Raw genomic sequence first — 12,930 nt, 5'->3', positions numbered from 1 at the left:
CTTTATTTACCTAATTTGTAAATTGATAGTACGCAATATTGCTTTGTTTGAAAATTAATGTTAATTTGAAATAAACCAAATTGCAAAAGTAGGCAATAMAAACTTGAACTTTTTTTTAAACTTTTGATCAGTGTCAATGCAGCAACTGGCTGAAAGTCCATCATGCATCATCTGTCTTCTTTAAAGCATTTGTAATTCGGGACAGGTTTTATTTATAATAACCTAAGCTGTGACAAATTCTATGTTTTGATAAACAGGGGAGTGAAGTGCTGCCTCAACACGTTCTCTGGGTTTTGTTCACAAGTGAGAAAAGAATGAGGTATGAGATCGACAGACGAATTGGTGCAGCTTCCACAGTATTGCGTACACATACAGCGTGTGCTGGTCCATTGTGGTGAAGAGCTGCAAGGCACAGCTCGGTTCACCAGTTCATCAGTTGCTCAGGAATGAAAGGCATTTTTTGGGGACCCCTTTATAGATCCTGAGAAGCTCAGAACACTGTTTCTAACCTTGTGTCCTTCATCCGAGAAACGCAAAGGTTTAATCRAAGCTCAGTGTGTTTCGGGGGAGAGCAATGAGCCCACTTATGATGTCCCCACTACTATTCTTTATCCATCCCCACTCACCAAACCAAGGGTATAGTAACTAGTGTAATTATTTTTGCAACTTGAAAAAGGGATGAAAATATGTCTTTGGAAATCTGAAAGTGTATGGTCCAATTTCTGAAAATATTAGACAAAAATGACTTACTGAGATAATCGCTACTGCTAATGGGATGTCTGAGAAAATTATATCTTGGAGCAAATAAAATTACATTTGTTTGTTCTCATTTGCATAATTAATTATGTTATTATTGTTTGTACTGTTTTTTTTTTCTTGTGCCTGTTGATGCCAGACAGTAGAGTATGTGTTCAAGCTGCATACCTGAATAGATGGCCTTTTTTCTGTTGACTCCCTCCTTCGTCCTGGCCAGTGTTTTAATTTAAAAACAACCTTTAAATCATACTCCTTGAAACGGTCTTCATTACTCTCCAAACCCCTACTGCTGTGGGCCTGCCTGCTCACCTTTGAGATGAAATGATGTGGAGAACAGATATCGAACTTATTATATTGGATATTATCACACTGTTATTGGACTTTCCTCCTGCAGCTACAGATATCAGTGGAGTAGGGGAGCTCTGAGCRAGGAGCTGTTATTAATGTGGGTCTGGGAACCCAGAACACACTGCTCATGATTTGGAGGATAAAAATGCATTCTGTTTGAACTAAATTGAAATGATTTGATTTGTGTTTGAACATAGGAACTGATTTAGGTTGTCTTTTGTTCAAAACTTAAACGACATTGGGTTATGGCACCTTCATTTGCTGTTTAAGTTAACCTTAAATGACCGGAATTTCTGAGAACCTTGGAGACAAACAGACACCTTGTCCTCTTCCAGTTGTTGGTTAGAGTTCAGTGTTCCCTCAAGTCCATTATGCACAGCACAGGACACCCCATACTGCTGTCTGAAAGTAAGATTTAACTTTTCAGTGAGCCGCACTTTTGCACTTTAAACTTTATCTCTACTTAAGTAGAATTTAATGAAAGTAACTACCGGTATTTTTAATTGAGTGCAGTATTGGTACTCATTGCACCTCTGCCATATGATGTACATATGATGAACACATTGTGTTGTGTGTAGTACAATATTACCTTTTGCTATTGTATGTTGTATCAGGTTAATTCTGTTCCTGTTTTGTTACATCTACAAATGTTAAGTAATACAACCACTGCACAAGGATCACACTAATAGTCACCCTAAAGTCAGAAACAGTTTTTCTCAGAGGGTGATGACGGCATTCAGAAAAAAAAAATGAGCACAAACTGATGTGAATTATTTCAAAATTAATAAAGATTTATAAAGATGATTTGATTTGATTGATTTTATTTAAGTGCCCAGCCCTCATGGGCTTATAAGACACTCCACACAAAACAGGATGGTTACATTCATATCACAAGTACCACAAAAAAATATCATCACAATCAGAAACTCATCCAGGATATAGAGCATATTGTCTTCTTTCCCAAGCTTTACAAAAGCAACAAATGCAAACAGTTCCCTATCATAAATCCAACTATAAAGAATTGAGTGGACTTTCAAATGAATTGGGGTTATKGTTGACAACAAAAACTGCTCACTCTTGACCACCTTCTCTTTTAGCTCTTGGATCATGTCTCAGATGCTAAATGCAAATCCAAATTTGCTCTTTCTGCACATCTGAAACATGGGGGCAAGTCTGCAGAAAGATGGATATTAAAAGAWAACTCAAGTCTCTCCCACTGTGCCCTATCGAACTCCCTTTTACAGCATATGATTGAAAATCCTCATCCATTCAACACAAAGCAAGATTCCTCAAGCAAGGAAATCTTAGAATTATCCATTTAGTGGGGAAAGCAGATGAGTGTTTACTCTCTTGAACTGAGCGTCTCCTACTGCTCACCTTATTTTCCATGCTCTTACTTATTTATTGCCTCATTTTGTGCTTTGCCTTTATTTTCATGGTGATGCCATTAAAATGTTTAGGGAGAAAACCTAGTTTTGTGAAGAAATAAATCAGTTTTATTTCTTCTTCTCCAAAGGGGGWTTACAGAGACATATTTTTTGTCCTTTAAAATGAGATGGCTTATGTGTGAATAAAGAGCCCTAACTGAAAATAGATTATTTTCTTTAACTACAGAAAATGTGAAACTTAATTGATTCCACTCATTTTCAAGAGAGCTTATAAAAGCTCAGCTTTAACTGTATTCAACCTTGTTTCCCCACCTGTCTACAAGATTAAATTCAATGTTCACCTTGAAAACAGCCTTGTAGGACAATAAACATTTAATCTAAAAAGTCCAGGATTTGTCAGAGTCCAAAACCTTCTCCATTCTGAAATAAGATAGTTGAGAAATAATGTTTTCCTTTACAAGTTTCATTCACTGTAATAAAATTTCGGCATTTTTTTTCTTTCCACCTCTTAGTTCTCTAGACAGTTGCTTATTTTTATTTTATTTTTGCATCCTCTTTATTATAGTGAACTATTTTTGATTGAGACTTGTGAACTCTCAAAGCTGAAATGTAATCACATGACCCAGGACACGTTATTTTTACACTTATTTTATTAGCAAAAGATACAATGGCAAAGTGATGCAATACTTCCTATAATGTTCCAAAAATAAATACACAAAATGAAAGTGTCACATTACAATCTGAGACATTCCATGTTGAATCTCTGTTACAAAAATTTATATGAGCACAAAAATACACTAGTCAAGAGTTCATCTCCTCCACTTTCCTTTGGCTTAAATGCAAACAGCTCATTTTGTTTCCCTTAAACAGTAGATAAGAAAAGAGCAAAAGTTCAATTTAAATATATTTTTTATAAAAATTTTTTTATTTATTTTTTTTTACAAAATGTCAGTTTTAAGGTTCTGTAGTATGTATCNGTTCTGTAGTATGTATCCGCTTAAAGTACAAGTGTTTGAGCTCTAGCAAACAATCTATGAACAGGATGCTTCCTATACTTGGTGTGCTGTATTTGTACCTCCTCAAAATGCCCGTATGAAAAACTGAGGTTGTAGCCTGATTATATCGAGCACCTTCACAGGATTTTTGCTACCCCTTAAATATTTCCAACTAAGAAGAAAAATAAAGGTAAAATTGAATAAAATAATTAAAGATTTTACAGTAAGAAGAAAATTGTTTTCAACAAATTGAAACCAAAAGGCACACAAAACGAAAAATTAAAACCAACAGAAAGAAAAATAATTGCTTAAAAATTTATAAAATATGGCACACATTAAAGGCTCTGTGGTTGTGTTAATAAAAACCTACTAGAGGAAATGAAACTGGTTACAAGAGATACTACTTGTATTCTTTCAGCTCTGGTTACCACTAAAGTGCTTCCTTCATTGTGAAATATCCTCTGAAATGAATTAATTGCTGAGCCTCGATTGTTCTCAGGGCAGTTGAAGAGACATGAATTCAGTAAGTCTTGTGTACAATATACCAAGAACACATTCTCACTTTAGTTTTAACATTTTTGCATTTGGGTTCCTAATTTCAGTTTCAATAAAGTGGGACCAGAAAGTGACAAAATCTTGTAGCCAAATATACCAAAAATATTAAATCAAAATATAAATGAATTCCTTGATGTAAAAAAACAAGTTATCCAGCAGGTCTGGTGAACAGACTGAGGCTGTAAATTGTGATGGTTCTTTTCAATGCCTCTTTCCCCTCCAAATAAAAACACTTGTCCAACTGGTAGTGGGAGTGATCTGACTGCAGTACCAACAATATTGTTTATTGTTTACTTTTATGCACACTAAGTATAAAACTTTAGCTAACTCCTTTACCTAAGTCCTACTCTGTTAATATGCCACACAAATGATTCAACAAAGGCGAAAATAAATTTAAAATAAATTATCTAAAGTAGTTTAAATACTAACATTGCTCAAATTTATCTGAGCAGATTACTTATTAATTTAACTGTGTTATATGGTTTTTTCTGCCATCTGTTACTAGCTTCTGTCATTGATGGCAATAAAGCAGTAAAATTACATCCAAAATGTTTTCTTCTTTTTTGTTTTGTTTTTCAAGTTTTGAGGATTGAATAATAGCAAGTTTTTGCTAAACTGAAATGGGTGGGGTCACTTAACCTTGTTAAATGGCCCAGTTTCACACATTATTGTAATCCTATGAGCCATTTACAGTTTTTAAAATCAAAAGTCAAAAATTCATCCGCTCTAGGTAACCAACCAATATTTTCATTTCTTCCTCTGTAAGCTCTGATGTAAGATACAGGGGCAGAAATATAAATAAACATAACGTGATAATTGAAATGGGAAACTGTCATTGAGCACTTAAAATAATCTGATGCCATACTGTATAAAGAACATTATTCTTCTTAAAAAGCTGTATACAAATCTCCTGCAATTTGACATTTAAGTACAATGTGTATGAATAGGAATAGAACAGAAATACCTCATACTAAGTTGCGCAAGTTTTAAGTGTGTTCTTTTTTTAACATGGCCGTTTAGGGTTGTTCAAATATATGTTTTAAAAAATAGTTAAAAGAATATGCTACTTGACATTTTTTAAATATCAGTTCARTATGGTGAATTGTGGGGTCTGTAAATGAGAGAGCTCTTTGGATTGACTGTTTAGCATATTGAATGAGCTTTACAAGTTAATAAAATGTGTTATAAAAAAGAAAAAATATATATATAATGAAATGGTCATTTTACTGAGTATGCAGGTTTTTAAGTCAACACTAAAAATTGAATATAAACTATGCTAATAGAAAATCCTAATAGTTGTTCTGCTCCGAAAATGTTGTTAGTCATTTGATGCCTTTTTGGCAATATGTGTGAGCATCTTTTATTAAGATGTTTGCCCAAGTGCAAATGAAAATAAAAGGGAGGGTGGCTTTCATCACTACTAATTACTGAGTTGCTTTAGATGTAGGGTCAATCCAGCACATGTTAGAGAATCACTAAATCTGTTATTCTATATTATCAGATGGTAAAACCTATATTGTTAATCACCTTATGTAATTCCTGTTAAAAACACAACTTTTTCCTCATAAWTCAACTAAAGAGGTTATCTCATGCTCAGCAGGCTGTACAAATTGCGAGGAAACATCAAACGTGCCTTTTATTTTCTCCTAAGAATGCCCCAGAGTGGAGGTTAAATGGATAGCTGTTTAGAGAACTGGGGAGAACTACACACAATAGTTTAAAGGACTTACGAGAGTTTGAGCCATTGAAAAATGATTGGTTTAAATAAGGGGAAAAGTTCTTCAAAGAAATTCAACTGAGTCCCTTGAATTCCCTGTACATGAAGGATTTACCAAAAGTTGCCTGTCAGAACCTTGACATGGGAAAGATGAGTTAAGAGTGTTTGTGTGTACTTGTTTCTGCCACAGAGTGAGGGCCGTCATGTTTTTAACCAACAAAGTGAGGTCATGTTTGAGAAGTGAGGACTTTTTCTCTGTCCTCACTTTTTTTGCAGTTCTACTGTGTGGTACTAGCTAGGTTTAGAGGTATGGTGTGAATTAAGTTTTGGTTAATGTTTTGGTTAGGAATAGACTAGTAATGGTTAGGGTCAGGGAAAATGTCTGGGTCAAGCATTAACGCAGTTACAAAAATGAGTGGAAGTTGATACAAAATCCTCAGTTTAATGGATGTATGTACTGTATGTGTGTGTGTGTGTGTGTGTGTGTTTATCAAACTCAGCCAAGGGTCGGCAAGAACGTTCAACTATAAATCAATATTGTAATGCGTAACTAAAGTGTGTTGTGAATTATTAACTCATACCTGCAGCGATGGTACAAGGTTATGCAGAACGTGTTTCACTTTAAATGTTGTTTTTTTTAACAGAGGGTCTTAAGTGAAGACAGGGTTTTGAGACATGTGGTCATTAAAATAAAGAGAGAGAATATTGTTAAGGACAAATTGAAATAGTGTTGCAATAGTTCAGTCGTCATCTGTAAAGCAAGAATACAGTTGCTTCAATTCAGTTAACTTCTATTTAGGGTGCTTCATTGGAAAACAATGGAAAGCTGTTTGGTTTGTCCCCTGGCAATTCAGTCTATTGCTGTGTAGAAGAGAACATTTATTTATTTATGTATTTATTTATTTATTATTTATTTTGTTCATGTAAAAAATATACTTTTAATATGAATTCCACAAGGCTTTTTACTGACTAATGATTATAGTAAACAGATCAAATGATTTTCTGATGCTCATTGAACAGCCATGTTGTACTTGTCTCCTTGCTCCAACACACCTGATTCAGTGACTGTATAACCTCTTCAAGTTCTGCAGAAGCCCGTTTATCACCCATTCATTCAAATCAGAAACATGCAGAATAGTGACCATCAAAGATTAGAAGTGGACACACCTGCTCAATAGAAGCCCTTAGGAAAGCCAAATGTATTCATGATTTTGCTTGTCCAAGATTGATCCTGAAAATTGTGGTGTCTACGGTTCCATGCATGAACAAAATGAGGAATTCATAGAAGCTGAAAACAAACTTGGCCCAGTTATGACAGGGTGATGTTAATGACAATAACCCCTGATGGCTAAGGTACAGGTACAAACCAGACAAAGTAATTATATATGTAATTTAGCTCCTTTGCAGTGTGCATCTCATTGTAAATTTTACTAACACAACCTGATTGAACACTGAGTGTAAGTATCTAACAAAAACAAACCAACATACAAAACAAAATAATTTCAGGTTTTCTCACACACTGTCTGCATTATTTGAAATATTATGATTATTTTTTAACCATTTGTTGCTAGTCAGTCTGTGGGTGTCTCACTGCAAGGCAAGCCAGTACATCAAAATGAAGCCACTAATTTCCATTAAATGAAATGTCTAAAGTAATTTTTTTCACATCCATGTCCTTTGATTTCAGACACTGTCAGCAAAAAAGTCTGTACTTTTAAGAACACATATTATTAATTAAAAACTATATACAACATAAACATAGGATATAAAAAAGGTGTGTCAAACCTTCACCCTTTTTAATGAACATAGCACCACAATCATGATTGATTATTGTATTTCTTTCATTAAAACATTTTCCTACTTTCAAATAGCTTGGCACCATTAGATTATAATAGCTCAAGAAAAGCTAACTTCCCTTTTTTTGCTCCTTTTGTCAACATGCATTTTAAGCAACACCTCCATCACTGGTGGATTACAATCATTAAAGGCCATTTCTCCTCTGCTGTAGTCAACTTTTTTTTGTTGTTGTGTTTTTATTTTATTTTTGTTTTTATTTTATTTTTTGTTTTAAATGAAATGAATAAACAAACTAAAATAAACAAHTTACCCTCCTCCTTCACAAGCTAGTATTTTCTCCTCTAAAAAATCTACTTTATAAAAGACTCAAGTAACATTACAAGCTATTTCTACAAAGCAAAGAGAAAAAATATCTAAATGCCCATTTAAACTAACAAATTGGAAACCAACACAATTTATAAACGATAAACTGATAAATATAAGCTGATTCAAGCAGTGATGCATGCCTTCAGCCTCCAGAAGTCGCACAAGTATCTCCTTTGACTAGATGAGAACCTCAACTGTATTAGATCAAATGCATGAAATGTTTCAATACCTATGAAAAAGCTGCCTTATAATTAAGATGCTATAAATTGTGATCTCCCTAAAAAGGGAAATTCTTTTAGCTTCATAAAGGGGATACTGAGGTTGTGAGGCATGAGTTTATCAATGTTCTGACTTGGATCAAAGCTTCATAAAGAGAAATGATTTAACATGAATATTAACGGATTACGTTGGTTATGCCCATATACATTCCTTTCAACCAGAAAATGATTTAATACTTTTTACTGACACTTGCTCATGTTGTTCATGTTGAAGAGCAGCTATTTCGACCTCATACCATCTGAGATTTGGCTCTTAGGTACTGTGACAAAGTAGAGGTGAACAGTTACACCTACATAACCCCTTTGAGGTAAAGCCACATAATGAAATGCATTTGTCAGGAACAATATGAAAGAACAGAAAGCAGGAGAATSTGGTAGAGAGGGAAGGTCATTTCTCACTCTGCTGTCTGGAGGCTCTGGTGGTTTTCTGGCTGCTGCTGCTGCTCCTTGTTAAGGATGATGCTGATGATGTCTCCCTCATGCTCCTTCATGTGCTCCATCAAGCGTTCTTTGTTGGTGGACTCAAAGCCACAGATACAGCAGCAAAACAAGAGCACACAATACTCCATGCCGGGACCCGGAGAAGGAAATTGGCCTGTGTGCAGCTGGTTCTGGGACTGTAGCTGGGAGGAGTCCTTCTCCTGGGGGTTTTGGGTTTCACTGGGACACTGCGATGAGTCTGTGGGAGATATGGGGATGCCTGCTATGCTGTCAAGAGATACACTGGCTTTTGTTGCTGGTCTGGATATTGAGAGAGGTTCCACTTGAACTTTTACTTTGTCGTTTGAACGTGGGACCAACACTGGACTCTCTGCCACTGACTCTGGCACCGCTGACAATTTTTGAGGTCCTCTGAAGGAAACAAAGGACAGACACACAAAAAAAATAAATAATAATAAAAAAAGAAGCTTTAATGACTGGATTGGAAAGCTGATATTTAAAGACATCTTAAACTGCCTATAAAACATTAAAACTCCAAATAAAGTTAGTGAACCTTCAACTTTCCCAGGATTTCTGTATTGATTACTCATAAAATGATGTCTGATCTCTAAATTACAAAACAAACAGACTAAATAAGGACAGAAGCTGCTTGAGTCAAAGAAGCACATGTTCACCGAACAGTATTTATTTACTTTAGAGTAGAGATTGACCAATACAGGTCTTTTAAGGCCGATGCTGTTACAAATTATTTTGACATCGGTCTATACAATCCCAGATATAAGCTGCCAATTTTTTGGGATGATTCTTGAAGGGGATGTTGCTTTTTCTTTTTTCATTTACACGATAAAAATGACACAATAACAAACGTCAACAAAAGTCTCAATTTAAACAAAAAAATGAACATTTATTAACAAAACAAAGAAAATATATTAACAATGGATAACAATCTTACGTTAAGATTGTTTGTTTTTATTGTATCGGCAAATGCATGCTTGTATCGGCTGATGCCGATACAAGAAAAACTCAAAAATAATGGCCAAAAATATTGTCTGTCCGATGTATCCGTCAACCTCTACTTTAAAGGTAAACTTTCAACATGGAAAATAAACTATCACCAATCTGGTGTTTAAAATTTGCTTAAAAAATATCCTATCAGTTAAAATTTTATTTGATTGTATTTGATCTTAAAACAGAACACACACTCATCTTACCAAATTCTGTAATCTATCTCAAGAGAGATGGATTTTTAAAAATTACACTCGAGTGATAACAACCAAGGTTTCATTGCATTWTGTTTACAATATACATAAGCTTTGCACAATTAAAAGGAAGCAAATTCAACAAAAACATTTTCAAGTATGCATAAAAGTATTTTCTTCAGGATTATTAAATGTGAACAAAACATTTGTCATTGATGTTAAAAGACTACATGATACACATTTAGTTGTTAAAACTTCTAGTGCCTGCACTGCCAGAAGATTTTCAACAGATATTTGAAAATATAGACATAAAGCCTTTTTAACAACTTTACCAACTGTCACCACTGTGTCTGAGTTCATGTTCTTACCGGCTGCTTTGAGAGATTGCCTCATTAATGGCTTTGTTAACTTGCTCATAGTTGTAGTTCTGGTCTCCAGCGTGCTTCCACATGTGAGATTTCAGTGACGGCGGATGACTGCACACATAACCGCACAGGGAGCACCTGGCAGGGAGAAGATGAAATATGAGCAACAGTGTGWGAACGGATCAAGTGGAAGTTGATTTAATGTGTGTGCTGAGATTCTACTAATCCTTCTACTACTTTCTACCAAGAGGAATCATCCTGACACCACACTCCACACAGGGATTCTGAGCTTAAGAAACAAAGAACGCAGAGGGGAATTACAGCAAACATTTACTGTAAATCCCCCATTTGTTAAAATGTAAAAACTTGTGGGTTATATGGTTAAGCACTATTTAAATTATTTCTGCTGTTAATATTAAAGATTAAAAGGTCAAGAATATAAACTCTAATAGGAAAAGACAAAATAAGTTTGCCTTTTGCTGCTTTTTTTATTTCATTCWACATGGCTGGTATTTGGGACATTTCTATCACATCTTAGGTATTTGAAATTATACCAAATGTTTTGACACATTGTTACTGTCACCAGAGCCATCTAACTCAACAGATGAACCAATCTTTATGGAACCAATAAACAGTAATCACTGCATCTGGTTGGTTCTGCATCTGTTGATAACTCAAGGTGGATTCACTTGATGATTGCAATCAGGAAGTATAATAAATTAATCAACTTTTTCATGATATTCTAATTTTATGACCATCACCTGTACATAAGATTTAACTTTTTACAACATATGCTTCATTTAAAAAAAACGATCCAGTTGTGTTGTTCAAAGATTTTGTTATAATCAGAACGGTGATACAATTACAGACATTGTATTACATTAATTACCACATAGCTTCTAATTTGTACGACAGTGATACTGCTGCATGTCACATAAAGTTACATTATACCTTACCTCTGACCACAAAAATCTGTTCACCGAGTCTAAGCAATTAGTCAGGCTAAATTTGGTTAAATTCCACTGAGATTTTCAAGAGACACTGCGTTAACGACGTACAGATGGACAAGCTAAAAACCCAGGCAATGATCCACAGCTGTTGCTTAAAATGAAGAGCACAGTTAATTTATTAAAGCTGGCACACAGAGTCTTTCTATTAATGGTACAAGTTGAAATGTTGGGTGTTCTGTTTGCATCTTGATTATTGTCACAACTTGTGAGTGATGAGGCAAAATGGAGCTTTGGTCAGTTGATGCTCAAATTTTCCTGTGAGCTTTTGTCACACTTAATATGAATGAATGCATATGTTTTAATAAGTACCACTATTTATCACAAAACAATGTTTTCTAAAGTTGGTAACAAGACTGCTAGACAAAGTAGTTTAATTTTAATTAGTTAAAAATTTAAGTTTTTATCTATCAGTTCACACACAGACACACACATGTCCTGTCTGTTAAGGAATATCAAACAAAGCTAACTCTTCTAAAGGTTTAACATTTGATAAAAAACAAACTGTTATGTATAAATTTTCTGCTAATGAAAATAATCACTAAAATTATCCCATAAATAAAGTTAAGGCATCACTATATAACCAAGATCCAACATACTGTATTTTGCCTGTAAAAAAATTTAATCAAATTAATACAGATTATAAAAACAAATCCAGAACGCTTGTTTTAATTTGAGAGCAACACAAACCAGAACAGTGATTCTTAAGCCTTGTTGTACTGACAAAAGTATTACTTAGAAAAATTTACAAGAGTGAAAATAAATCATTGGAAAGCCTGTTCAACTTCTTTTTAAATGGCACCACATATCTAAGGAACAAGATTTGTGGGATGAGCAGTAGAGCTTGGTGTAAGAGTTGTACACATGAAAAATTTGCCAAATTTGATTTGGTTTTTGGTACCCCTTGGTGCAGCCAGTCAGGTGCCTGGTATGTCAAGAAAAATTGTTACAACAAAGAAATAATCTACAAAACACAAAATTCCTTACTTTTTTAAGTATATAAACACATGTTTATAAATATTTAATACTTTGTCAGGAATCTTTGGCTGTGTCTAAATTTGTGGGTTGCAGCTGATGTCAGCTGCATTTGTCGGCCGCTTTTGTCACTGCCAGTGCCATAGGATGTCCCAATTCGTAGGCGCATACTTGTGCTGCTGACAAATGTGGCAGACAAAACCCCAAAAATGTAGGCTGCATCTGACTACTGTTTTTTTATTTTATTTTGTTTTTATTTTGTTTTTCCTGCTCTCAGAGGAGTAAGACACTTTTTCTTTCTCTCCTGCCCTTCCTTATCTTCCCTGCTTTGCTGCTTGGAGCCTTCTCTACATTTTCATCCGAAACCAGAAATTATGGATACTTTTATTGTTACGGATTTGGTTAGCTGGTCTCTTAATCAATTTTGGAACAAAGTTTTCTTCCATGGGAGGACATGTCAAAGGTGGGACCTCTGTTCTGCATATATACTGTATTTTGATTCCGATCACTGGATTCTATAGATTGGCTTGGTGGTCTCCAGGTGTTCTACAAAACAGCATTGGTGGCTGTTCATTTCCTGGCTGCCTGATCAATATGAAGGATTGTCGTTCTATCAGCACTCGGACTTTTGCCTTGAGCGAGCTGGACTTGGTCTGCAAGCGGTTCTGCTGAGGGTCGCAGGCCAGCTGTGGTTCCTAGAATTTGCTGGCCAGACGGAATTGATCTTGGAGAAAGCTGATATT

General features: G+C 34.9%; 1 protein-coding gene across 1 annotated transcript in view; it reads right to left on the bottom strand.

Moving 5' to 3' along the window:
• Window positions 1–3,829: 3,829 nt before the first annotated feature.
• The window catches only part of znf507 (zinc finger protein 507), a 28,476-nt gene continuing 19,375 nt past the window's right edge, over window positions 3,830–12,930 (bottom strand). Inside the window, exons 6-7 of the mRNA XM_014015177.1 lie at window positions 10,209–10,343; window positions 3,830–9,052 (exon numbers count right to left, since the gene is read on the bottom strand). Coding sequence (XP_013870631.1) covers window positions 8,596–9,052; window positions 10,209–10,343 — 592 coding nt within the window. The 3' untranslated portion in view covers window positions 3,830–8,595. The remainder of the gene's footprint in view (window positions 9,053–10,208; window positions 10,344–12,930) is intronic.

The sequence above is a fragment of the Austrofundulus limnaeus genome, unplaced genomic scaffold (genome assembly GCF_001266775.1).
Source record: "Austrofundulus limnaeus strain Quisiro unplaced genomic scaffold, Austrofundulus_limnaeus-1.0 Scaffold124, whole genome shotgun sequence".
NCBI classification, from domain to species: Eukaryota; Metazoa; Chordata; class Actinopteri; order Cyprinodontiformes; family Rivulidae; genus Austrofundulus; species Austrofundulus limnaeus.
The sequence above is the reverse complement of the archived record's forward strand: the minus strand, read 5'-3'. Positions and strand labels throughout refer to the sequence as shown.